At 35.6% G+C, this 27,399-nt stretch overlaps 5 protein-coding genes across 6 annotated transcripts; 4 read left to right on the plus strand and 1 right to left on the minus strand.

Annotated features, from left to right (window-relative positions):
• Window positions 1-1,505: 1,505 nt before the first annotated feature.
• LOC144842309 (E3 ubiquitin-protein ligase TRIM33-like) lies at window positions 1,506-2,717 on the plus strand (the record flags this gene model as incomplete). Its single annotated transcript, XM_078698743.1, has 1 exon — window positions 1,506-2,717. A coding segment is annotated over exon 1 (1,212 nt), but the record flags the coding sequence as incomplete, so codon positions are not given.
• Window positions 2,718-2,732: 15 nt separating this feature from the next.
• LOC144842936 (uncharacterized) lies at window positions 2,733-6,357 on the plus strand. The gene is made up of 6 exons (XM_078699551.1): window positions 2,733-3,005; window positions 3,159-3,437; window positions 3,629-4,346; window positions 4,533-4,904; window positions 5,013-5,606; window positions 5,764-6,357. Exons 1-5 carry the CDS (start codon window positions 2,748-2,750, stop codon window positions 5,603-5,605), a joined length of 2,220 nt encoding a protein of 739 aa, XP_078555677.1. The 5' UTR covers window positions 2,733-2,747; the 3' UTR covers window position 5,606; window positions 5,764-6,357.
• Window positions 6,358-15,072: 8,715 nt separating this feature from the next.
• On the plus strand, window positions 15,073-16,133 carry LOC144842313 (uncharacterized). The gene is made up of 3 exons (XM_078698750.1): window positions 15,073-15,252; window positions 15,529-15,684; window positions 15,918-16,133. Exons 1-3 carry the CDS (start codon window positions 15,073-15,075, stop codon window positions 16,131-16,133), a joined length of 552 nt encoding a protein of 183 aa, XP_078554876.1.
• Window positions 16,133-18,552, plus strand: LOC144842950 (uncharacterized). Of its 2 annotated transcripts, XM_078699574.1 has the most exons (5): window positions 16,133-16,221; window positions 16,393-16,525; window positions 16,734-16,870; window positions 17,112-17,292; window positions 17,945-18,552. In XM_078699574.1, the coding sequence occupies exons 1-5, from the start codon at window positions 16,177-16,179 to the stop codon at window positions 18,202-18,204; spliced, it is 756 nt and encodes a 251-aa protein (XP_078555700.1). In that variant the 5' UTR covers window positions 16,133-16,176; the 3' UTR covers window positions 18,205-18,552. The 2 variants fall into 2 exon arrangements, with proteins under 2 accessions (XP_078555700.1, XP_078555701.1); XM_078699575.1 differs by lacking the exons at window positions 16,133-16,221; window positions 16,393-16,525 and adding an exon at window positions 16,595-16,655.
• A 1,285-nt stretch (window positions 18,553-19,837) lies between these two features.
• Window positions 19,838-23,294, minus strand: LOC144842944 (uncharacterized). Its single transcript, XM_078699566.1, has 5 exons — window positions 22,714-23,294; window positions 21,896-22,063; window positions 21,442-21,634; window positions 20,720-21,275; window positions 19,838-20,436 (listed from the first exon to the last, which is right to left on the minus strand). Exons 1-5 carry the CDS (start codon window positions 23,033-23,035, stop codon window positions 20,230-20,232), a joined length of 1,446 nt encoding a protein of 481 aa, XP_078555692.1. The 5' UTR covers window positions 23,036-23,294; the 3' UTR covers window positions 19,838-20,229.
• Between the last annotated feature and the right edge of the window lie 4,105 nt (window positions 23,295-27,399).

The raw sequence follows: 27,399 nt of genomic DNA on the forward strand, positions 1-27,399 counted from the left end.
TGTACAGTACTATAGTTTAGTTTATGATTATATTTTTGTTCTGTTCAGTAGGTCAGACTATATACATTACACAAAATGTTTACTACTGATTAATTAATATAAATCATTATTTCTGAAGAAAGAACAATAATTAAAACTGTCAAAAAGTCGAGCTGCGTTTTAATTAAATTAATTATCATTTAAATATTTCTTGGGTTGAGCTCAAGCAATTGAGATGCAAAATGGATGCGTGCCTCAACAAACTGTTTAAAGCTCAGGTACAGGCATGAATTTAAATATAATATTTGGTTAATTGTACATAAATCAAATATGTGCAACATACATCATGACAAAAAAACATGAATTTCCCTTAAAATGGTAAAATACAAAATTTAGAAAAATTCTGCTATAAAAACCATTTAGATAGTAGTTATAGGTAGTTAAACCTAATGTAATAACATGTCTGGTGACTCTCTAGCAAGTGAAAAAATAAATGGTGGGTATACGGTGGATAATTTTTGCTATAGCACGAAAATAAAAACACCAGAAACGTAAAATTCAAGTTATATTACGTATATTAAGCCATCTGATAACATTTTTTTACCACACCGTTTATTTTTCATAGTATTTTAAAAATTCCTCTCTATTTACAACATTTGTGTACAAAAGAATAGAGATTTTATCCCCCAACAAAGTGCTTATTTTCAACAAGATCATGTTACACAAATAAAATTCCAAAAATTATGAAATATAGGGGAAACAATAGAATGATAATTATTGGAATGTATGATCAATATAAATGTTTTGCCCGCACTGGCCTTTAAATCTTTAATGAAAGGTTAATTATTAATTAATTTAGCGTTTGTCAGAATGTACAGTATTTGTATAAAATGAAAATAATTAGATGTAGGCCTATACAGGCCTTGTTAATTGTATTGCTCCATTGTAATACGTTTCGTATAATGATTTGATTATCATAGACTGAGTTTTGGCCAACTTGGCTTACCATAGTGTAACTTGGGAATTTCCAGAACAATGACGTATCACTACATTCTGATCCTTGGACCCTTTCCTATACATACTGTACTGTAATATACTTTAATCGTTCTGAGGGGAACCACCACCACCACCACCAGGCAGGAATTTATAAAAGTTTAAATTTCATTTCAAGGTAAGCCTATGTTATTTATGCCTTTGGTAAAAAGATTTTTAAGTTGTTTTGTTATGGCTCCAAATTAGTACTCTAGCCGAGTTTAGGCCTACATTTAGGCAGGGAGATGTATAATATCTCCCTGATTTAGGCGCCTGCTTAGACCCAACAAGGTATTACAGTAGTACTGTAGGCGTGCTAAACGACCGCAGTGTATGCAACGCCCAAATGATTCGCTAATCCGGCCAAATATTTATCATGTTTGGCATTATATTTTTAACTATAAACGGTCTATATAAGCTATCTATGAAAACTAATAAATTAGTAATAATTAGCCTAGACCTACCTGACTTTTCACAGGATTTTTTCGACTGCCATGGCATCTAAAGAATTGATTGAAGTAATTGATGCAGCAGCACTTGAGTGTCCTTTATGTATGAACCACTTCACAAGCCCAAAGATTCTAGCATGTGTTCATTCATTCTGTCTTGAGTGTCTTGAGAAATGGATGAAGAAAAGCAATGGTGTACTCAGCTGCCCAACATGTCGTGAAGTCTGCCAGATTCCAGAAGGAGGACTTCAAAACTTGAAGAACAACATATTTATCAGTGGCTTGTTGGACTATGTCACTACATTGGAACAGAAGACGGCTCCAACTTGTAGTCTTTGTAGTACAGCAGCATGTTTCTTCTGTCGAGATTGTGATGAACAATATTGCACGTCTTGCAGAGATATCCATGCAAAAATGAAGATATCACAACATCATCGCATCATCACGATAGAAGAATATACTGTTATCAACCCAGTGGAACATTTGGCTTCTAAATCTGTATATTGTGGCAACCATAATATGCCACTTCATTTCTTTTGTGGCAGCTGTAAGGTTCCAGTATGTGTAGGCTGTACGTTAGTGGAACATCCAATATCTGATTGTCATAACATAATAAATATAGAAACTGCATTTGAGTCATTCGCAAAACTTTCAGAAAGTTTTATAAATAAAGCAAAAGAAAATTTAATTAAGTTTCATGACATTGCAAAGCAACTCAAAATAAAAGAGGAATTGGAAATGTCTAATTACAAAGAATGTGAAGTAAAAATCACAGAAGAAGCTGACAAGGCACACCAATTGATTGATCGTTATAAGAAAGATCAACTACAATCTCTTGAATCATCTCACCGACACAATCTCAAGTTAATCAGTGCCAATGAAAGTGAGGTTGAATTAGCTATTGCTAAATTTTCTAGTACACAGGGAATTGCACGTACCTTGATTCATAGCCCAAACCATGCTATGGCATTAAGATCAAGTTCTGATGTTTCCAAACGAATGGACGAACTTGTAGAACAAGATAACATTTCTGATGATATTCTCTCACCAAATTTGGTGAAATATAAGAATACCAGATTTGAAGTGAAGACTGTTGATATTTTACATGGCGATGATGATTATGAAGCGATCATGACCTTACCTAAAGCCAGTCTAAAGACTGAAGATAGAAGCAGAAACTGGTTTTGGAAAGATCTTGCCAAGTTGTGGACTTTCAACAAGGATACAAATCAGTGGAAAGAACATGAAGGTGATGTTGTCAGATTTGCTTATGCAAAATCGGGTAAGATGGAAATGGTAGTATTGAAATTCTGTGTTAGTCACATAGTCACAGCAGACAGTGAGATGAAAGCAATGCAGTCATCAGGACATGCCTGGGTCTGGAGTGAAGCGGAAATGAAGAAATATGCACTCGTATTCAAGGAGCCACAGTTCGCAAGAAAAATTAAAGATGATTTTGAAAAGTATAAAAAGCTTGCTAATGAAGTAGTAACAGCAAATGAGAAGCAGCAAACAAAGAAACAACCAAAAAAACCAACAGAAAAGGTTTGTAAATTTATTACTTTATTAAGTATCTTTATCTCAAACCCATTGCTTAAACATAGAAAAGGGAGAGAGGGATGTTAAGTCAATGAATGAAAATTGTATATTCACAAATTAATTAATCTATTTTAACCTTCATCATTCTGTTCCGGACAGTCTACTGGTGGTGCCACTGCCTCCCCTCGCACCACAAGATTTCGACAGGCTAGTGATTTGCCTACCTCAGGCTTTTCTTTTTGTAAAACTAGTGGTGGCAACAAAGCAGATACTACAGCTATAAAACCTGGGTTCTCTTTCGGCAGTAGTTGGCAGCCAACAACTGTTAGTGACAGGCAACCAACTAGTGGAATTTCAGTTGTTTTTGATTCAACAAGTAAAGAAGTGCAACAGAAAGCATTACCTGATACAACTGGTGTTGATGTTGGCAAATCAATGGTAAATAAAATGTAACTTTCTTCCAAAATACAGTATTTTCTATAAGTTAATGGTGATGGTTTATTTTATAATTACCCAAAATGTACGTTTATTAATTACTTGAAATGTAGTTATTCAGAGATTATGATATTAGTCTTCAAAGAATTTTGTATGTTACATTAATGTTTCTATTTTAAACTTTTCCTGATTAGACTTTTGCTGACAAGTTCAAACCAAAAGCAGGAACTTGGACATGTGAACATGTTAACAATCCTCCTGACACAGTTAAATGTCTAAATGCTTGTGCTACATTCAAACCAGGAGCAGCACCACCTCAATTGGCAGCTGCACCAACTAAACCTTCCGGCGCTACTGGATTCAGGTTTGACGGTCTAAGTAGTTCACCACAAACTTCAAAATTCAGTTTTGGTGGAGGAGACAAGTTTTCTGAAAAATCTGCTGTTTCGCCTAATTTTACATATGCTACTCGTCTGGAGTCTGCAAAAGAAGCTGAGCATACTCCAGTTTTCACTCCAAGTGCATCTTTTGGAAGTAAATCTGATGCAAGTGGAAAACCACAAACTGTAACCTCTGGCTTTTCATTTGGAGGTGGTAATATCTTTACCCCAGTGTCTACTAATCCAGCTTCAACCAGTTCAATCCAGTTCAGTCAAACCTCTTCTATATTCAACCAACCAGCAGCTCAGCCGACAGGCAGTGGACCTTTTAGTCAGCTAGTAGCAGCTACTGGTTTTAAGGGTCTCAACTCTAACTCAACAAAGGAACCTACCACCACTTCACCATTTGCTGGGCTTAGTTTAGGTGCTCAAACCCCACCAACAGCAGCACCTCAGCCTAGAGAACCTACCAAAAGCTCTTTATTTTCAGGTCAGGAGTCTGTAGTATCCAGTTTAACCTCAAAAAGCAGGGGTTAGTTTTTTGTTCTATTTTTCTTTTATTGCTTAAATAATGAAATACTTCCAAATATATTGTTATGCAGTAAATAGATATATCTAATGATTTGAAACTGTTTTCCTTAAGATCTGACAAGCAACACCCAGTTGACTTGTGCTCCAATGACCCCATTTAATTTTACTGTCTTATTTTTTAAATCAGAGGAGGATGATGTTATATGGATTTATGAAAGAAAACCAACTCCAGCACAGATTGCAATGGCTCTCAAATTAAAGCTGCCTCCAACATTCTACCTCTATGAATACAAGGAACCATGCCCTGGTTGTATTGGTTGTGACACCGATATCGATCTGGGAATGTTGTATAAAAAGGAAAACAAAGTTTTTAAAGATGCCACTCAGGCCAGTACTACTATCTTGCAAGACCCTAAACCAACACAAGAATGCAAGTTTTCATATGGGCGGAAGCATTTTTTCGACGATGATGATGAAGATGCAGAAGAAAGAAAACAAATAAAAAAACAGGAAGAAGAACAGGAGGAAAGGCCAGGAAACACAGAACATAATACTGCAGGTATTGTTTCTTCACATATTAAATGTAGTTGTATAAGCCTAATTCCATATTCTTTCTAAGCCAGATTGGTTTACATTAACACTTTTATTTAATATGTTTTTTCTTTAGCTGCTGCTCCACCTAAATTAACATTCAGTTTTGGAATGGACTTTGCATCGGCAGTCAGAAAAACAATGAGCGAAGATAAAGATAAGCCCAGCTCAATATTCAGTCCAGAAAAGAATTCTGGATCCAGTCCCAATAAGAGTTCTGATCAAGGATTTTATCCAGAAGAAGAACGGGATGATCTGCATTTTAAACCAGTTGTCACATTGCAAGAGGTTGAGGTAAAGACTGGTGAAGAAGAGGAAGAACAGTTGTTCTGTCAACGTGCTAAGCTTTTCCGTTGGAATCGTGACGAGTCCCAGTGGAAAGATCGTGGCGTTGGAGAGATTAAGATCTTAAAACACAAGGTCTTGAATCGATGTCGTATTTTAATGCGCAGAGATCAAGTATTGAAAATATGTGCCAACCATATCATCACACCAGAGATGGAGTTAAAACCGAATGCAGGGTCTGACAGATCCCTTGTTTGGAACGCTATGGATGCATCTGAAATGGAACCGCAATTGGAACAGCTGGCTGTAAGGTTCAAAACTTCGGATATTACTTCCGAATTTAAATCAGTCTTTGAAAAATGTCAAAAGAGTCCAGCCAGTTAAAGTAAGTTGCTCATCATACCCTCCTTCATAATAGGCTCATTCACTAAAACACCTTTCCTACAACACTCAATGTTGCAATCAAAGTATGGCAATCCTTCATGATGAATGTTTTCAAACATATTTGTGTTATAAATCTGTTTGATGTTTTTTTTTTTCAGATATTGGAGATGGCAGATTGATAATGTTATGTACGATGACACCTCTTTTGACGTGTAGGAACCCATTATGTAGAAATAAATTGGTAACAATGAAGATTATAATTATGTTACAAATTAATATCTTATTAAAACTACTAAAATGCCAATTATAATTATGTTACAAATTAATATCTTATTAAAACTACTAAAATGCCAATCACAATGTTGCCTAGCAACTAAAGTATTTTGCATATTTATGATTTTGCATGATTTATATCCTGTGAATTGTTGAAGATTTATCAAGAAGGAAGAACGAATACCATAGTAAAAAGGTTCAATAACAATAAAAGAAAACAAACATGCACAATTAAAATGGTTATAGACATCACCGTGTATCATGATGATATGAAGATGATCATGATACACATTTGTATCTATTCATATTGAGATAATAATATGAAATTCCATTTAGGAAAAAAATAAGACAAGGTTGCTTCATGTAAAGGAATTTTGTAATATAATATAATACCTCTTTCATATTATATCAGCAATTTATTGTGATCTACTTTCTCCTTTACTATTATAGCTTTTTATTTGTACTGTATTTTATATAGAATTAATATGAGTAATTCTGCCAATTAAACTTACTCGATGACTCTTTTTTTTTCATCCTTTTGTTTTAAATAATACAGTAACAAGGGAACAAGTTGGTGCCTTTTCTATTTGATTATATTACTCAGCTGCCGCTTCGGGATATATATATTCCCTCGAACATAATATCATTCCCTCGGGGATGTCAAATCTTATATTTCACCTCTAAGCAGGCAATATCTGTATAATATTACATAGCCTATGTAAATACGTGAACGTGATTGGTTGAAACTGCGTCACATGACTGTCGCTTCGAGGATCGTAAATCGTGTATATCCTCGAGAACGATGATATTGACTGAGTAATTATCGTGTCCCCTGTCATTAATCATATACATTCTCGAGTTCGATGATATTGACTGTGTAATTTTCGTGTGGCAACACTCGCGTTCGCCGATAAATAAACAAAAGTCATCTACTGGATTTGAACTCGGGTGGAATTGTCACTCCATCGCAAGACAACGCTTCCGCCGCTGCGCCACGGAAGTTGCTTCAAGAAATTATTCATCTAAACTATTTAAACTATCAGAGCCATATATATAAAGAGTTACGACATCGAAAATTAGAAGCCATTTTTGTGTCAAAGAATTCGCACGCTGAGGGCGCGCGCGTCTCTTTTGTATAGCGTTTTCCTGTAGTTCATGCATTATTTTTAGATTTTTTTGTCTATGAAATAACGCTTATATTCCGTTTTCATTTTAGTAATTAATTTTATTAATGGTATTAATTTGGTAACATATATATATTGTGTCTATAACAAAAGAATAAATGCTTGGGCCTACATGCAAGTCAGGATACATCAAAGCCTAAACCAATACAAAAAACACACAAATTCACCCCTCTTTTTATACAGTATATGGCTCTCTGTGTGTTTTTGACACAAACTTTCAGAGACTCGTTCATCATTTCATTTGTAATAATTTGCCTTTATTATTTTAATATTGTTCATACCCTATTCAATATATTAACAAATATATCCACGACACTTTATTATTTTATTTAGTCATCAAAGCATGCATTATGAATTGAAAATATTACATAATTAGGACGTAGTTATGGGATGTTTCGTTCCAAAATCAATCAATCGAACTTATATAATGTACTAGCGCACGCGCGCGTATGGAAAGCCAAACCCGCCAAAAATACATAATACATACCATCCACCAATAATTAATTCGTACAAAATTCAAACCATCCAATATTATCTCATGCAGTTCAATGAAAACTTAAACCATTCACCTTGTATCTACACCATCCAATACAATGTGTGACCATCTACCACTAGCCCAAACGACAATACGCCGAACAAACTACCCATAACACAAACCATCTAAAGAATGTTGAGCCCAGGCAGCAATAATTGAATTAATCTAACGTTAATACAAGTATATATTAGCCAACTCATTTATCAACATTTCATGTAGTGTCGTAATGTGGGGTGTGGGGTTATTAATATGTATATCCCCTTCAGATCGTAAAGAATCCAAATAAAGTGAATACGATAAGTATACAATTTTACAACAGTTTAATAAGTAAGTACTCAACAGTATCAACAATTCTTTGTCTTGAAACTAAAACAATCCCAATGTCGGTAAAACTCCAACGATCTTGGTCTGTTATAACATTGAAAACATTGAAACTTTTCGTCCAATAATCTACTTCAAATCTATGAAATCTTTTACAACCGATGTATATTTCGAACTACAGTAAACATCTTCACACTCGAATTCTATTTCCAACGTCGTATTATACCTCTTAAACATCAAATTAGTAACTAACAAGTAATATAAACATCAATTATCACTCGGAAACGTCCACTCAACTCCATTCGTCGTGTTCATCTCTCCTCTCGTGCGTTCTCCTCATCCGCACAAAACATCTCAAATCCACGGGGGCGCCCTTCACCTCCCGTCAATTTCCCTGTTTGAAAAACATTCGTCCCTGAATGTACAATACAAATAAAAAAAAATGTTTCTCTGAAAACTTAACAAAAAAACAAATTAAAAATCTATCTATGTAACGTAAACCTCATAAATTATCTGCAATATCAACATAACAACTATTAAAGATAATTCAAGCTAATCCCTAATACTCAAGTGATCTTCTAACAGAGTAGCATACAATTTTAATCATGAACCCCTACTGCCGATGTCGGCAAATGACATGGATTTCCATGTTTCCCTTTATTCAATCTACTTGATCGTCTCAACCCTTTATCCCTATCTTCAATATTCTTAACTTGATTTTCTATCTCCTTGTTCTCTACAGAAGTAATCATATTGTCTATCTCTTTGTTTTCTACAGAAATAATCATATTGTCTATCTCTTTGTTTTCTACAGAAATAATCATATTGTCTATCTCTTCGTTTTCTACAGAAGGAGTAAACACTAATTGTAACAAAGCATCACCCTCGTCATCTCCTTCTTCACTACCCTCACTATTCTCATCTGATACAAATATAGGAAGATGATCTTCCAAGGCATCTGATTCCTGGCCACGTGGATCAAGGTGCAATTGACGTCGATTTACCTATTTGGAAATTCCACCCATTGCTGGTCTAACTTCATAAATATCCTGTTCTTCATTCATGTCTATAATCACATGAGTTACTTCTTGAAATTTATCTGATAACTTATGACGTCCAGTAAACGCATTTCGTTTCAACAACACTCTATTCCCAACCTCCAATTTAAAGTCTGTAGTGCGACCATCATGTCGTGCGGCTTCTCGGTTTGCTGCCTCTTTTTGTTCATCTTCCGTCTTAAAAACAGCTGCCTTCCCTGTTTGTTTGTTGGTCATCCCTGTAGTTACCGCGTGTAACGGTACCGCGATTCTTGGAATCAACGATGGATTAATCCTTCTATATGGAAATCTAATTAGTGATCCTTCTGTAACTTTGATTTGGTGAGAAATCACAGCACATCTACCAACGTCTATGATTCCCTTAGAGAAAACGTCTTCATTCTTTTGCATATCTGACAATTCTTCATGTGAAAATGACGGCAACACTGTTGGTACAACAGAATTTACTTCTATGGAACCACCTTCAACTTTTGTCATCAAACAGGATGCGATCACGTTCAGGGCACTTTTTAACTCCGAGGAATTAACACAGGTATTACTTGGACAACGACTCAGTGCATCTGCACATTTGTTATGAACATCACCCTCATTCATGACTTTGCACGATGCTAATAACATTTTATCCTCCTCTGACGCAAGTATGACTTTGTATTTCCGAATAGCTGTTACCACATCCTTACTGCTCTGTATTGGCGAATTCACTAAATGTCTAAGAATATTGCAGCCGATTACAAGAGGATACTTGGTGTTTTTCTGTGTACAAGACTGATCTGCTACAACTAGAAAACTTCCCGTCAAGTTCTGACCATTCACTTCAATCGGTACCTCGATGTAGCCTTCAATTGGAATTTCAATCCCGCCTACTCCAATAACATTTAGGAATATTCCAGATGCGGGCTGTAATTCACCAAGATTCTTTTTTAGTTTATCGTGATACAGTGACGATGGTATAATCGATGCTTCTGCACCCGTGTCGAAAATGCAACCCAGCATGATGCCTCCGATTTCCACATCACCACAAGGACTTTTTGCGACCAGTCGATCTACCAACTCTGTATTTTCCATTGGTGTGGTTGACATCCGCTTTGTTCCCGGTCCTTTAGCTTCCTTCTCTTTAAGTTTCTCCGGACAGTTTCTACTGTAATGCCCTCTTCCTTTACAATTAAAACACAACGTCTCCTCTGTACAGTCTGTCTTTGCATGTCCCTTTTTGCCACAATTGTAACACTTTAACTCTTTAACTCGTTCCATGTCAGCACTCTGAATATTTATCAAGCTCTGGACACTCTTCGTTAGCATCGCTACGTCATTTTTTAATGCAGCAAGTTCTTCTTTTAGTGCTGGTTCTTCTACCCTTCTTGCTTCTACTGAATGTTCCATAGACACCTCACAAACTCTGGCCTGATGCCTTGGCTCTTCATCCTTAAAAAATTCTAACACTTCCTCCCGCATTTCCAAAAATGTCTTATCTTTACACTGCATTTCTATTCTCCTTAGTTCTCTCCTAACCCAACCTTCTCTGGCACCATGAACAAATCTTTCCTTCAAGGTATAATCCCTCAGCCTCTTCAAAGCATCCTTATCTTCTTCTACTGCAGCTGCCTTTACCATCTTTGTATATAATCTCATTAGAACACGACTAAAATCTGCTAGCGACTCAACATCTTTTTGGTTTCGGTTGTGGAATTCTCGAGTTAGAGAAGGTACTGTTTCTATTGGTCCAAACAAAGACTTTAACACTGTCACTATTTGGTCATAGTCTTCTCTCACGTTTCCTTCTCTGCAAAGAATCTCTTCTTTCGCTGAACCTGCTAGATGATCCAATAATGACTGCGCTTTTGCTTTTCCTGTCAGGTTATAGTGGTTGGCATAACTCTGAAAGTCATCTAACCATTCTTTTAGTGACAAATCTCCATCTGCTTTTGTAGACCCTCTATACTTGGCTATTTTCACCGGAGGTGGAGCTTGTTGAACTCTTAACCCTTGTAGGACATCAGTCAAAGCCTGCATCATCCCCTGCATGGACGCTTGATCTTCAGCTGGTTCTTCTGCCATAATTGCAGACTGAGCTCTTACAGTACAAATAAATTCTTATTACACAATATTATATACTACTGAGCTTATCTATAACATGTACCTTAATGCACCAAAATCTTAAGAAACATCTATCGGGTAATGTATATAATTTTTGTTTTTACCCTTATTCTACCATAAATATTACACTTATACCATCAATCAATCAAAATAATTCCAATCAATCAACAAATAAAAATGTTTCATAAATATAGTGCTTAAAAGTCAAAATAGTTCTAGCTTCAACAATACAGTATTACTAGTCCAAATCTTGATAGGTGGCGTCTGTCACAATCAAAATAACCTGCACAGAAGTATATCCAGACGTAACTCGATCTCTTATTCCAAATTATAATACTATAGTCCAAATCTTGATAGGTGGCGTCCTTCACAATCAAAATATCTGCACAAAAGTATATCCACACGTAACTCGATCTCTTATCTTATTCCAAATTATAATACTATAGTCCAAATCTTGATAGGTGGCGTCCTTCACAATCAAAATATCTGCACAAAAGTATATCCACACGTAACTCGATCTCTTATTCCAAATTATAATACTATAGTCCAAATCTTGATAGGTGGCGTCCTTCACAATCAAAATATCTGCACAAAAGTATATCCACACGTAACTCGATCTCTTATTCCAAATTAGAATTAATACTATAGTCCAATCGTAACTAGGTGGCGCACTTCACAATCGCCGAACTGTCATTAAACAAAAACACTACAACGGTGAAACACTGCAACGGTAAAACACAACAATCTGTTTATATCACACGTACGCCACGTCGTACAATCCTTTCTTTTATAAATAAATCGCTAAACCGCTTCCTAGTTTACTTTCGGAAATGTCATTAACCGTAATCGGGATCTAGGCCTAGCCTATGCTAGAAGTTTACAAATATGGTAGTTGTACAGTACTTACAAACTGCTACATCCCATCCTCGTCGCCATTTGTCGTAATGTGGGGTGTGGGGTTATTAATATGTATATCCCCTTCAGATCGTAAAGAATCCAAATAAAGTGAATACAATTTTACAACAGTTTAATAAGTAAGTACTCAACAGTATCAACAATTCTTTGTCTTGAAACTAAAACAATCCCAATGTCGGTAAAACTCCAACGATCTTGGTCTGTTATAACATTGAAAACATTGAAACTTTTCGTCCAATAATCTACTTCAAATCTATGAAATCTTTTACAACCGATGTATATTTCGAACTACAGTAAACATCTTCACACTCGAATTCTATTTCCAACGTCGTATTATACCTCTTAAACATCAAATTAGTAACTAACAAGTAATATAAACATCAATTATCACTCGGAAACGTCCACTCAACTCCATTCGTCGTGTTCATCTCTCCTCTCGTGCGTTCTCCTCATCCGCACAAAACATCTCAAATCCACGGGGGCGCCCTTCACCTCCCGTCAGTAGTTCATGAACATTTCAAACAAAGCATCTTAATTTTAGTTCATCGAATTATAATTCTAATTCATTGCCTGTTTTATACACCGTTCGTCTGTTCAACAGTTGAAACAACTGTTTTGCACACGATACGCCTGTTCGTGAGTTCAAACCATGATATTTGAAGCATCGACTTTCCAAACAGCGATTTTTCGCACCGAACGTATTTTCTTGAGTTAAAGTGGTTGCATTTCAATCACTTACTTTTGATTGGCCAGTATTACACACCGTTCGCTTGTTCGTGATTTCAAACCATGATATTTGAAGCATCGACTTTCCAAACAGCGATTTTTCGCACCGAACGTATTTTCTTGAGTTAAAGTGGTTGCATTTCAATCACTTACTTTTGATTGGCCAGTACACACCGTTCGCTTGTTCGTGATTTCAAACCATGATATTTGAAGCATCGACTTTCCAAATGGCGATTTTTCGCACCGAACGTATTTACTTGAGTTAAAGTGGTTGCATTTCAATCACCTACTTTCGATTGGCCAGTATTACACACCGTTCGCTTGTTCGTGATTTCATGTGATAACATTTCATTCGACAACTTTTCAAACGTTAGTTTTTGACTCTGCTTACGTAGGCCTATATGTCAGTTGATATACTATTTTTTAATTTTCATACTTTCCATCCTAGTCAGTTTTGTACATCATTCGCATTTACGCATGTAAAGTGTAGATATTCCACTCGACAAGTTTTAAACGGTAGTTGTTGTTCGCACATTTATTGTTTTATTGTTAAATTGTAACTGTTGGCGCCGATTTAATATTGAGGGGCGGGGGGTGAATGTCAACTTTACGACTGTATGACACTTACTTAGGCCTAGGCCTACGTTACACACACAGGGAGATGTAAACTAATTTATAAATTTATTTTACATCTCCCTGGTTTACACACATTATCACAAACTTACATAATGAAAAAAAAAACAGAATGAAATAATATAATTTAGCTTGTGGGCCTGTTACAATTTTACGCCCCACAACTAGGCCCGGGGTAACACCCACCTCACCCGCCTGTGGGGGAGAGACAGGGGTGGGGGAGGGGGGGGGGGAGAGCTGGTATCGTGCTTCTCTCTCCCCCTGTGCGGCGGCTGCTAGATGAGGCCGGCCTAGAGCCATTTTCTGCTCTGTGTTCTCTATGATGCATAAATTAACTGTTGTTGAGACGCTTCCATTTGTTTACGGGGTAGGCCTATTTATTTGAAATAATGACATTTATTATGTTTTATAGACTTTAGTGGAGACGTAATTAATAAATATCCGAATAAACATATTTTACGAATATTTATCATGGATTAAATAAAAACATGTGTATTGTTATTAAATCATAATTATTTTGTTATTCATCATGCATTAAATAACCCAACGCTGTTATGGGGGCTATTCAACTGCGTAGTTCGTCATTTTTCACACATTGATGCTGATTGAATTGATTCAGCTCAGGAAGACCAAAAAAGGTACGTACCGTACGTATACTGATGATAGGTAGATAAATAAATATAATAATGTTTAATAGTGTTTTCCTGTTTTATTATTATTATTATTATTTTAAATTCTGTGTTTTATCGATTTTGTAGGTGAAATTGATGATGGTTTAAGTTATTGTTATACTTTTCTGTATAGTATAGGCCTAGCCCTAGGCTAGGCCTAGCCTAGGCTAGGCCTAGGCCTAGGCCTAGACCCTAATAATTATTAATATTGGAATTATTATCATTATTTTATAAAAAGCTACAATTAGTGCCATGAGTGGTGACCAGGATTGGAACCTGGATTTTGTAGCTGAAATTACTAATTATAGGAATTATCCAGCTATAATATAATATTATTACACATCATAGGCCTAGCCTAGGCCTACATTTGTAACCCGAGTTTCTAGCACGAAACTAAAATTTCCAAGAAGTATTAAATAATCAAATCAAGGAAAACGCCTTATAAATTAAAAATGTAGATTTATTCCTTTGACATCAACTTGTCGGAATTTACATAAAACCAATATTATTTGTTCTCAAGATAAAACATTAAAGTGTCCACAAAACTAAAAGTTTATATTAAAATTGAGTCTTCAGTTGAAACAATTCCGACTTGAAAGGTTCCACAGTAGAGTAAATGTTATCAACGAAATGTTCCGACCAATGGTGTAATAATTGCAATAATGATTCGTAAATTTCAAAAGTAGTGTTTTCTCATCTAAGAAAAGAGAAAATATATACATATACTATATAACTATAAAACAATTTAAATCAAATATCATTTGGTACATAATTACAATACCACAATGTTTGCAAAATAACCTAGGCTATGATAGACAATTAAACAAAATAAAATATAATCCGTCAATACCATCAGGTTCGATTAACACTGATTGGTATATGATTATTCACACTACTCATTAAAACAATAGTTACATTATATAGTTAGAGGTACTTCGTTTGGTAAGTATGCTAATACTTGATACCAATATAACTACATTGCAACGCAATGGATAATAGCAATAGCTATTCAAACGTGTGTCTATCAACATATTAACCTGACTATTATAAACTCAGGATGGTTAATGCATCCATTCAAGACCTTAGAACATTTGGTTCTGGAAAATTATACATTCGCCCATTGCAGCGGGATATACCGGAGGCAGAAATACCATTAGTGGAAGCCCGAGAAAAATGTTTAAATTGTAGGGCCGACATTTCCATGAAGAACATGAAAGTGCACATCAAATATTGCATGGTAATTACCTGTGAAAGAGAAGAAAGTAGTATTGGTAATCAGTTTCAGTTTTCAGAAACGAGAATTGAAAATCAATTTTCCCGATACGGACTTGCCGGTAATTACCGGTTTTCAGATATTATCAATATTCTCCTTTTTTTATTTGATTTGTATAATACATTTTTAACATAACAAAATGCTTAATTTGAATATTTCTATCATAATTTAGGCTAACAACTTTTTTTTCACTCGACCACGCAATATTACTGTACATTATCTTCTCTTATTGAACCCCAGAACGAAGATTCAAGTTCAGACAGTGACCTGGAACCGGGACTACATGAAGTACCGGCCACCGAAACAATACCGGCCACCGAACCAATACCGGCCTCCGAGAACTTAGAACAGAACAGAACAGAACAGAACTTAGACTTAGAAATTGTTGAAAACATTGTACGTAGGCACTACTCATTCAATGTCTGTGAAGCTAGTTCCTAGTTCATTATTTAAATATAATTATATAAACAACTTTTAGAACTAAAAAACTAAACATAGTGCGATTTCAGTGAAAAAGATAAGCTACCTAGCTATGTTATAATAGAAGTTATGTATTATTGCAAGAGTATGTACTATAGCTTTCGGTTTTGATGAGTATCATCATTTACAAAAATAATTGTTATTTTTAGTTTGTTAACGAACCAGAACGTAACGAACGAGAACCTGCTCTTACTACTATTGAAACAATTGTCAAAGATACCGTGAATTACTGCAATACCCACAACATTAATGGGAATCCTGTAGAAGTGCTACGTTATTACCAAAAAGCTATTGTTTCAGGAAGACCACTAGAGATAGAAGATGAAGCAGAGGTAATCGAAGGGGAAACAATTTATTATGATTAATAGAGAAGATGTGCTTGCAACTGCTTTTTCGGAAATTAGGGATATGGCCGACTACCGCAAAACACTGGAAGTGCAATTCTATGATGAGGTATATTAAATAAATTTTTATTGTAATAAATAAAATCAACCTTTTGAAATACAATGATAATAAAAAAAAACAATTGAATTTGTAAAAACTAATCGAATATATTCAAAGCATTTTAGTTAAAATGAGATGTTAACCGTGTTGCTATACAGTAATTTCATATCTTACACACAGAGAGCAGCCGATTATGGCGGCCCGAGGAAAGAATTTTTTGTGTTGGCTTTAAGAGCAATAAAAGATGGTTATTTTGATAACGGTATGAAAGAACACGTTCCCGAGGAATATTACTACATCGGCATAATAATGGGTAGGTTTTCAATGTCTACTTACAATAAAATCACGCGATTCACGGTGCTATTTGAGGTTCCTTGACGTGTGACGTGGCGTGTAAATGCAACAATTGTTTTCACCAAATTGGTTCCTAATAGCCTTATACCGTATGTTTTATTTTGTTTCTTTTTACTAGTACGGTACTGTTATAATGATTTAATGTAAAAATGGTTATCTTTTAACAGCTATGAGTATCGTCCAGAATGGCAAATTGCCACAATTCATGCACAGTGACCTTATCGACGAACTCGTCAACAGCAGTGCTCCTTCTGAGTGCATAACCAATTTAAGAAAGGGACTCGCAAAGTTGGGGATATATCAGGTATGTCGTACAGTACTGCTACAATATACATATACAGAGCGCAAAACCAGTTACTGCCAGTTTAAGCTTCTGATCCATATCTTTAAATAAGTAACTAAAACACAATGATATGCATACGTCAGATCCAATCACTATAATGCTTCATCTCTGCTCGAAACAATAATGTAATGCGTTCAATGATCAACTGAAAATTGTAAATTCAATTCACTTGTCTACCATTTTATCTAATTATTTTCTATAGCTTTGTTGTCACATACCAACATTTGTTCATCTTTTTCGACCCAGCCCTGCAGCACTATTATCTGTAAAAAAGATGAAAGAATTGTTGAAGCCATCTTTTAAAGGCAGCGATGGCTCAAACACTAAGATATTTGAAAGTTCTGTATATGCCCAATTTCTGGACTACGTCAGAGAGGTTGCTAGTAAGTTATAAGTTATAGAAAAACACAGACTGTCTGTTCGTATATTTTCCTTTTTCTGCCCTACTGTAGCATAATGCAATCCATTATTTGTTTAAACCCTTATTTTAACCGGTGGCCATGCCCTAAAGTTCTCAAGCTTATTTTGGCTTCCACACACTTACCCTTTTTTATTTATGTGTATTTCTGAAGTCACTTTTCGTTTAGTACAATTTAACTTTAAGTTTATTATGTGTGGAAAACAATAAACAAACAATAAAGGAATATTGCATTGAGCACACTTGTAGTGGATGTGTCCGCTATACAAGTGAAGTATTTGTTGTTGCCGTCGCAAACCATATAATAACAGTGTCTAAAATGGCAAAAAAGAGCATACATACCAAAATAAACTGTGCCATCTATAATTTTTTTAAATTATTTTTTGCTATTGTACTATTCATAAATTCATAATCTATTTTTAATAACATACCAAAATAAATTCGCTTTACTCCGACATTTTTCAAATTTTCTTAAACCTCATTACTTTTAATTCATATCAGAACATGCAGTGTTAAAACTATTCAAAGCATTTAAGCCAAGTCACTTACTGATGCGATGGCTAAAAGGGTTTTGTTATGACTTGATTTGTTTTGACTTTTACCTCTCTTTTTCATAGGTGGTAGAAGAGGTCACCTGACGCTTGGTCATCTGTTGCAGTTTGTGACCGGAACGGATGAAGAACCAGTGTTGGGTTTTGTTCTCCATCCACAAATAGTATTTACAGAAACAGCAGGTTCTTTTCTCCCGTCTGCCAACACGTGTATTAACAGTATGCAACTTCCACGGCCAGGTTTAACATGCAGTCTGCCGCCAAAAGACACACTGTTCAATATGTATGATTTGGCATTTTCTCAACAGTTTTTTGGTAATGTGTAGACCTAAGTGGGTCAGAACAAAGCAAGTGACATACTTTAAATAAAGTTTTCTACTGTAGATATGGGTTGGTTCAATCACAGAGCAAAATCCATAATGCTTCAATTTAGGACATGGAGAGTGGATAGAGGAGGTGACCGTTGAGAAAGAGTGGTGGTAATTTGTATTTACATAACGGAAAGATATATGACAGAAGAAGATGAGCGATGGTTGAAAGGGTTGTTATGAGCTAATACGTTTTCATATTATTTCCGTTTTAAACATTAGGCATACCAGTTCTTAAACCCCCTGTACAGGGTAGATCTAAATAAATGAAATATAATATTTGATTCTAAACATTTTAGTGTCGGCAGTTCTTGAAACATTAAGTACAACACTAGATTTGAACTCGTCACTACGGACGAGTTAGGTTATCCGCAGCGCAAACGCCACGTGCACGTCATACGTTAGAATATTGCGCACAGTATAACGATTATGCCATTGAAAAAATGTTAGTGCGCTCTCTATTTTATTTTCACGTCTAAGTATATACAGTATACACTATGTACTGTTTACGTACTACATACAGTTCAGAATAGGTGAAAATAAGTGGCCAAAGGTATTGACGCTTTTGGACATGATGACGTCATCACAATTTTGAAAACGGTATATCATGCGAAAGATAATTGATTGGCCTAGACAATATAAAAAAATGGGGAGAAATGGAATACGGATAAGTGGAGATGCGCTCTATTAAATGTGATGAACTATGACGAAAGAGACAAAAATCCGCTATTTTATATTCGAGTGGCCATACGATGACGTCACTATGTCCAGTTAGCCATATCGATGCATGATTCTATATCTACAACTCATCAACTTCCATAATATGTAATACAAAATAAACTTCATCATGTAGTTTAGAATCTATGACTGTTTAAAAAAAGGCATAATTTTGACGAATTTTTGAACTTTTTCATCAAAAACGCACGCAAATTATCCAATTCCACGTGCTCGTATGACGTAATTTTAAGTCAAAATTGTTTAAAAGTTGGTAAAATTACTAGAAAAGGCTGAAAAAACATAAATCACGCGAAAAAATTATATTTTTGCGCTACATGCGCACGCGCGCGTACAATTATTGCGCGTGCGTGGGAATTTTTGAAATGCTCAAAATGACATGAAACGCGTAGAAAGTTGATTAGAAGTTGATTTTTCGCATTTTGAAATTTTAAACGCGCGTGCGCGCGTAACTTTCTGTGAAACATGCCATTTTTAATCCATAGAAAGTTTGCCCTTGATATGACTTAAATGTTCACCAAGTGTCATTACAAAATGACTTTTGGTTTTTAGTCTATGTTAAATACGCAAAATTCATAAAATCGCGCGTAGCTTACGCTGCGCGACTCTAAAGTAAAAAAACGAACTGTCCTGCACTTCTACAGATAGAGGTAAATCTTCTGACAAAGTTATACGATGTAATGTTAATGAGAATTTGAGATACACGTGACACAAAATTCTGGGAAAGAAAGAAGAATAACATAGAAAAAAAAAAAAAAAAAAAAAAAAAAAAAAGATCCTGACAATAACAAGGGGTTATCCGCCAAGTGCGGATAACCAATTATTTTCAACAAACATATTTAGTTTACACATCAGTAGAAAAAATGTTAAAGCAAATCATATGTTGACTACGGTATTGATTTTAGGACATATAATAACCTTTTCAATTTAATGGCAATAAACGTTTTTCTTTAACAATTAAAGAAACTTGTTGTTAATTAACAATTAAGGCAGTCATTAAATACACCAATCAGTAAAATTGTGCAACATGCTCTCTCTCTCTATCCCCAATCTACACAGCTATTTTTAGGCCTATATAATTAACTAATAAAAACATTAACATTCATTTGAGAATAAGTTGTTTTTCAAAACAATCGATATTCACACAGCCTGATTTCCAATACTAAAGTGTAAATGCCAACCAAATTATTAATATATGCATTATGATAATTTTCTATTTTAAACATTCACAATAGTCATTATTACTCATCAAAATTCAGAAACAATATCTAAGCCTCGTAAATAAGGAGTTGCATCCCAAATATCAACTGCATTATTTAGCGCATTGTCTATTTCATCCTTAAATAAAGAGAGTTGTTCATCATTCATTGGACAGGCAGTGTCAGGGACAACTATACCATCATTTTCTTCTGGAAGGGGTGAGTTTGGATCTATACCATACTGCTGAACACTTTCCTACAATAAGCCAAAATAATGAAAGAAGATTAGGTAGATCATACAAGACACGGTAAAATTAAAATGTGTACGGTAACAGCTAACTATACAAGTAGTTTCTCACGTATAATGTGTGTGTCGGGGAGACTATTTTTAAAACAGTTTTTGTTACAGGTTTATAATAACGTAGTTGTTACGACAAACAAATTATACGAACATCCGTTCGCCTTACATTCTAAATCCAAGAATACCGTATAAAATGAAGGTTTTATTTATTACTTTAATTTATACAACTCCACGTTACCTCTGGTATGGCTTCAAAGTACTCAGACGCTATGATGCTTGCATCGGATGCAATATTTTGTATACCCATTATGAACAATTGATTTGGGGTTTTGTTGTGCTCGGTCCGCAGTTTGTGGTTGTTCCACATCAGTTGGAAATCCATCAACATACTATTAATAATGGGTACATAAATGAAATGTAAAATAAAAATATGCGCCTCGTTATCTGGGTCCAAACAACCCATGGTTTCCAAACTGCTAAAGAATGTGCGCCAGGAACATATAACAGCCTCAAATACATCTCTCCACAATCTTTCAATCCTGCTGTTATGAACACTTTTTCCAGTAATAAAACTACCTCTGCCTGGTCCTCTAGAAGGGTGGTTCAACATTAAGCGAGCCACATCAACATTTTCGATCCCCTTGTCCGCTCTCACCCTCGACGGCAATCCCCATTTTCTGACAGCTTCCTGGAAACAAGTTAGAACCGTGCATGCCCTGTTATTTGTACTGAGTTTTAGGTACACTATCGCTCTACTATAACCATCAATACCTCCATGAATCACACACCTCCATCTGTAGAATCAAACATACGACAATTATAAAGGAAACTGAAAATACTTTTATGTTATTGTATCATAAAATGTAAATTTCTTACATTTACATTATCATTTTTCATATCTGCGTCGGGTTGCCTACGAATCTGTTTTGATCATAACATATCGTAAACGTGTAGACCTACTTTATTAGTTTATGATTCCCGTCTATGTGCCACAGAGCCAACGGAGATGGCACTGAATAAACTCGTCTGCGTATGCAACGCAGAGACCGCAAATGACGCCCAACGGGATCAACCCTTTTGACAGAATCTCGCAATGCTTCTCTTCGTACTCGTATGCCGTCTTTCATCAAATGAGCCTCAATTGACTTAAGTCCTAGTGTTAAGATGAAATGATGAATAAAGAAAAACAAATAAGCAAACTATGCAAATAGCTACCGCTACAAACAGTGGTACTACTCTCTATCATTTAGAAAGAATCCCATCCCATCAATAAATGATGCGATCATCGTATCTAACCCAACCTTTCAAAAAATAATCCTTATTTTGTATGCTTATCATGTCGAAGGAGTACTTCTTCTATTCTAAAGTCCGTCGCGTAACAAAACAAGCCATTCTGTATATTTTAAATACCTACCTGATCTTGGAAAATTCATGGTTATCATGCCAATACGCGCGTCTAGAAACTCGGAAGAAATATCTGTGTAGTTTCTTGTTGTCATGTTGTATTCTTGTAGCCTCCTTTCTATCGTTCTTTTACTTACAGAAAACATTTTACTCATGTCCTGAACAGTAAAGTTGTTGTCTACGAAGTAAATGAAAATAACTGACTATGGAGAGAAGACTGAACGGAAAGTAAAATATTAGGTTTACAAAAACACCAAATTTTGTTCATTATTAATACTAAATTGTTATATGGGAATTGGATAATATATTGGCTAGAAAATTCTAAGAAATAATTCAAAGTACTGTACTGTAAGGTAATATTTTCGAGAGAAAAAAGACTCTACATGCTTATTATTGCAAGAGCCTCATAATAATTTTTAAAAAAATAATACAGTAGGCCTACCTATCATGCAACCTACCTACCTTTTGTCATGCAATATATTAATATTTAAATTACAAAATTTGTTTCACATAAAAGTAAAGGTCGTTAGGCCTACTTTAAATTTGTATTAAACACACTATGTTCGTGCTACTATCTTACAAAGATGATAAACAACCATGATCAGCCGAGCGTAAAAAACAAAAAATAATTGTTTTTAAGGCTCGGCTGGTTACGACTGTTTGCCACTCTCTTCAAGAAGAAGATGGCTTCCGTAACACGAATTTAATTTAATGAATGAATTACTTACTTCGATGGTAGCCACTTTACCAAAGACAAGAAATAATTAAAGTAGATAATGATACATAGGCCTAGGCCCAAAACCTAGGAGGCCTAAAAATAATACGCACCCACAAAGAACTGCAGCTGACTACGCCCGATCACAAATCTTGCCCGTCCTGGTCTGCCAGTGTGAATCATGGCAGAGTCCGTAGTGGGATGTTCGTCTCCTACCTGGCCTGGGCCAATGACTTCTTCTATCGCTCTTTTACTCGCTACAAGATTATCGATTACCTCTAACCGGATATTTTCATGCCCGATTATCGTTTCGATAATAACCTCCAGTCGCATTGGGAGTGGCATTAATAGATTTCTATCAATGTTACCATTCACATACTGTTCAAGTGTTTGACAGATTTCTTGCAAAGCAATAGCAATAGGAACATACGCCATGTTAAAGACTTTTGGGAATATGAGAGGGGACTATACATTTTATTCTAGCTGGAATATTTTTAATGAGTACAATTTCAGGGCATAACATGTCCATTGTTCCTAAAATGTTCTCATCTTACGGTTGTGGTTGTGGTTGATTTAATATTACACACTACGGAAAAAAAAACCCTTTTTTGAGAGAGTGTAATTTCCGGACATGTAGAGGTACCATATTTAAAAATGTGTACTGTTCACATTCAGTACCGAACACCTCCCCCCCCCCCCCACCCCAATATAAAATCGGCGCCAACAGTTACAATTAAACAATAAAACAAAAACTACCGTTTTAAAACTTGTCGAGTGGAATAAATACACTTTACATGCGTAAATGCGAATGATGTACAAAACTGATGTATGGAAAGCGGAGCCAAAAGCTAACGTTTGAAAAGTTGTCGAATGAAATGTTATCACATTAAATCACGAACAAGCGAACGGTGTGTAATACTGGCCAATCGAAAGTAGGTGATTGAAATGCAACCACTTTAACTCAAGAAAATACGTTCGGTGCGAAAAATCGCCGTTTGGTATGGAACGCCTCCTCTGCCTTCAGTTCACATTTGTCATGCAGTACACACCAATCGTCATGCAGTACACACCAATGGTCATGCAGTACACACCAATCGTCATGCAGTACACACCAAACATCATGCAGTACACACCAAACGTCATGCAGTACACACCAATCGTCATGCAGTCAAATATTGCGTAATTTATACCGCCACCTATCGACAAAATCGAATATCACGTGACGTTTATTAGACGGCTGTAAAACTAGGCTATTCAAACATTATACTACAGCAACTCACGCTGTCTACTACTACACCGCACGTGCTTTATGACTAAAATGGCTGGAAAAACTATTAAATCTTGGAATCTATAGGACGTAAAGCACGTGCTGTGTAGTAGTAGACAGCATGAGTTGCTGTAGTATAAAGTTTGTATATAGCCTTAGTTTTACAGCCGTCTAATAAACGTCAAGTGATATTCGATTTTGTCGATAGGTGGCGGTATAAATTATGCAATATTTGACTGCATGACGATTGGTGTGTACTGCATGACGATTGGTGTGTACTGCATGACGATTGGTGTGTACTGCATGACCATTGGTGTGTACTGCATGACCATTGGTGTGTACTGCATGACGATTGGTGTGTACTGCATGACGATTGGTGTGTACTGCATGATGTTTGGTGTGTACTGCATGACGATTGGTGTGTACTGCATGACCATTGGTGTGTACTGCATGACCATTGGTGTGTACTGCATGACGATTGGTGTGTACTGCATGACCATTGTGAACTGAAGGCAGAGGAGGCGTTCCATAGTTTGGAAAGTCGATGCTTCAAATATCATGGTTTCAAATCACGAACAAGCGAACGGTGTGTAATACTGGCCAATCAAAAGTAAGTGATTGAAATGCAACCACTTTAACTCAAGAAAATACGTTCGGTGCGAAAAATCGCTGTTTGGAAAGTCGATGCTTCAAATATCATGGTTTGAACTCACGAACGGGCGTATCGTGTGCAAAACAGTTGTTTCAACTGTTGAACAGACGAACGGTGTATAAAACAGGCAATGTATTAGAATTAGAATTCGATGAACTATAATTAAGATGCTTTGTTTGAAATGTTCATGAACTACATGAAATGTTGATAAATGAGTTTACTAATATATACTTGTATTAACGTTAGATTAATTCAATTATTGCTGCCTGGGCTCAACATTCTTTAGATGGTTTGTGTTATGGGTAGTTTGTTCGGCGTATTGTCGTTTGGGCTAGTGATAGATGGTCACACATTATATTGGATGGTGTAGATACTAGGTGAATGGTTTAAGTTTTCATTGAACTGCATGAGATAATATTGGATGGTTTGAATTTTGTACGAATTAATTATTGGTGGATGGTATGTATTATGTATTTTTGGCGGGTTTGGCTTTCCATACGCGCGCAATATTCTTTGCCGCAAGTACTTCTGTACGCTGTGCACATCGATATTTCACCGTAAAATGTGCAATTACATTTTTTTAAATATAAGAAAAAGTTTAAAGTATTTTCTTGCTCCTATACTTTACATGCATTAACGGAGACAAGTTTGACACAAATTGATCTGCATATCACGTGACTATAATCCAATGTCGTAACTCTTTATATATATATGGCTCTGAAACTATGCATACATAGCGCCCTCATTTGTTATTAGTCCTCCCTAAATGTGATGAAACACCGTTTGTGATTGGTCAATACTCACGGTAGTAACCTAGTAACTAGTACGCGCTGAACATCCGGTGATTCGGCTTCTCGAAGAGAAGACGATGAATTGTTTATTCGGCCTACCTGATTATAATATTATTATTAATAGGCTTATTGATGGAAATTCTTCTGTTAATTTAAACGACCTAGGCCTAAGTGAATATTTTATTGCCAAGGAATCATTAATTAGTAATTATCTGTATATTATTCTTCGCAAGGTAAGGTGTCTAGGCAGGAGGCTTGTTTACATACAATACAAATACTATAGAATAGGAGGCCTACTTCGGCCACAGACAATTTCGGCCACAGACAATAATACTACCATATCTATGGAACGCCCATAGTGCCATTGGTAGGGGAACAATGAAACACGACAATGTAATACAGGATTATCGATTTCATTGTGTTTTACTTTTGTTTTTTGTTTTTACACAGGAAAACACGGACACAGACAAACTTGGCAATTAATTAATTAATTAATATTGAAAATAAAATACGAACACGTATTTTGTAGCTAGGTGGCATGATGAGATAAGAAACGAAGAATTACGTAGATACCGATACTTCAGAGTACAAAAAATTCAATACGGTGAAAATTAACATGTATAGTTTTTACAAATAAAAGAAATGAATTGAATGAGGCCTAAGTGATACTAATTTTTTGTGTCAGGGTACAATAGAAATGATTTATAATATAAGAAACAAAGATTTACTAAAGTGATAATTAAATGTTTTGGTAAAGAATTATTAACGTCATGTACATTTTTCTATAAATATAAAACGAATTGAAGTGCGTAGGGATATATACTAATTTTAATGTGTTGAGGTACAATACATATAACTTTGAAGGAATAAGAAACGGAAGAATAAAGTGGTTAAGAATACGATTTATTTTATCGGAAGAAACTTTGAAGAAAGTATATAATTATTAAGAATTAATATGTTGTAAGATGTAAATGAAACACTGGTAAATAAATGTTAATAGAAATGCGTGCGTTTGTTTTTGCGTGTAAAATTTTACCCAACCTAGCAGACTTGTTCTTAGCTATATAATATAACAGATATCGCCTTTTATATCGGTGAAATATAAGATTTAACATTCCCTCGGGGATGTCAAATCTTATATTTCACCTCTAAGCAGGCAATATCTGTATAATATCGATACATATAATATAGGCAGAACAGACAAAAGATACATCGTTAGAGGATTTTATTTACATGCTAAGCTATAGACTTTCCACAATCAAGGCAGTTGTTAGATTGCCTTGGTCCAAGTCATGTCTGTTAAAGTAAAATATGTATGAAAGTGTTATATGTATGAAATGCCATGTGTGCCAAAATATTTATCTTTTTACCAATTAAGTTGAATTCAATCTATAACTTAGACAAGCTAGTATACAATGTAAGTGTTTAAATTATTTGTAAAAAAAGTTTCAGTTTGAAAAAGATCTTCGTAAAATGGTTCTGCATTGTAGGAGGTAGCTATGATATCGTAATATCTTTTTAAATATGTAACCTGTATATTAAATAATAGTAGTAGTAGGTCTAGTTAGTAGTAGTTGGATGTGTAATGTGTGTAGGTTGAACATTGATTGCTAATTATATTATATTAGCGGTTCTAGGACACCTACCCCCTAGACAGTTACCCCCCGGATGTTTACCACCCGGACAACTACCCCCTTAGGACAACTACTCCCCGGACAACTACCCCCTTAGGATAACAACCCCCGGACAACTACCCCCCGGACAACTACCCCCTTAGGACAACTACCACCTTAGGATAACTACCCCCGGTCAACTACCTATTATACACTGTTGCAGAGTCAGGTTGTTCCTAGGGGGTAATTGTCCGGGGGGTAGTTGTCCGGGGGGTATTTGTCCGGGGGGTAGTTGTCCTAAAGGGGTAGTTGTCCTAAGGGGGTAGTTGTCCAAGTGGTGGTTGTCCGGGGGGTAGTTTTCCGGGGGGTAAATGTCCAGGGGGTGAATATCCGGATACGTATATTAGCATGTGTTAATTTAAATGGGAGTGTTTATTGTTTGTACTTGTATTTGTAAAAAAAGTAATTGGAAATCC

The sequence above is a fragment of the Antedon bifida genome, chromosome 5 (genome assembly GCF_963402885.1).
Source record: "Antedon bifida chromosome 5, ecAntBifi1.1, whole genome shotgun sequence".
Lineage (NCBI taxonomy): Eukaryota > Metazoa > Echinodermata > Crinoidea > Comatulida > Antedonidae > Antedon > Antedon bifida.

What these genes read in the sequence shown, in the direction of transcription:
- LOC144842313 (XM_078698750.1), top strand. Translation starts at nt 15,073, where the DNA reads ATGGTTAATGCATCCATTCAAGACCTTAGAACATTTGGTTCTGGAAAA. An exon ending in TGCACATCAAATATTGCATG is followed by an intron (nt 15,253 to 15,528) that starts GTAATTACCTGT and finishes ATTGAACCCCAG; the next exon opens with AACGAAGATTCAAGTTCAGA. An exon ending in TAGAAATTGTTGAAAACATT is followed by an intron (nt 15,685 to 15,917) that starts GTACGTAGGCAC and finishes TGTTATTTTTAG; the next exon opens with TTTGTTAACGAACCAGAACG.
- LOC144842936 (XM_078699551.1), top strand. Translation starts at nt 2,748, where the DNA reads ATGGAAATGGTAGTATTGAAATTCTGTGTTAGTCACATAGTCACAGCA. An exon ending in TTGATGTTGGCAAATCAATG is followed by an intron (nt 3,438 to 3,628) that starts GTAAATAAAATG and finishes TTTCCTGATTAG; the next exon opens with ACTTTTGCTGACAAGTTCAA. An exon ending in TTTAACCTCAAAAAGCAGGG is followed by an intron (nt 4,347 to 4,532) that starts GTTAGTTTTTTG and finishes TTTTTAAATCAG; the next exon opens with AGGAGGATGATGTTATATGG.
- LOC144842944 (XM_078699566.1), bottom strand. Translation starts at nt 23,035, where the DNA reads ATGGCGTATGTTCCTATTGCTATTGCTTTGCAAGAAATCTGTCAAACA. An exon ending in GGGAATCATAAACTAATAAA is followed by an intron (nt 21,276 to 21,441) that starts GTAGGTCTACAC and finishes TTGATTCTACAG; the next exon opens with ATGGAGGTGTGTGATTCATG. An exon ending in ACTTTGAAGCCATACCAGAG is followed by an intron (nt 20,437 to 20,719) that starts GTAACGTGGAGT and finishes GGCTTATTGTAG; the next exon opens with GAAAGTGTTCAGCAGTATGG.
- LOC144842950 (XM_078699574.1), top strand. Translation starts at nt 16,177, where the DNA reads ATGGCCGACTACCGCAAAACACTGGAAGTGCAATTCTATGATGAG. An exon ending in AAGTGCAATTCTATGATGAG is followed by an intron (nt 16,222 to 16,392) that starts GTATATTAAATA and finishes TCTTACACACAG; the next exon opens with AGAGCAGCCGATTATGGCGG. An exon ending in CTACATCGGCATAATAATGG is followed by an intron (nt 16,526 to 16,733) that starts GTAGGTTTTCAA and finishes ATCTTTTAACAG; the next exon opens with CTATGAGTATCGTCCAGAAT.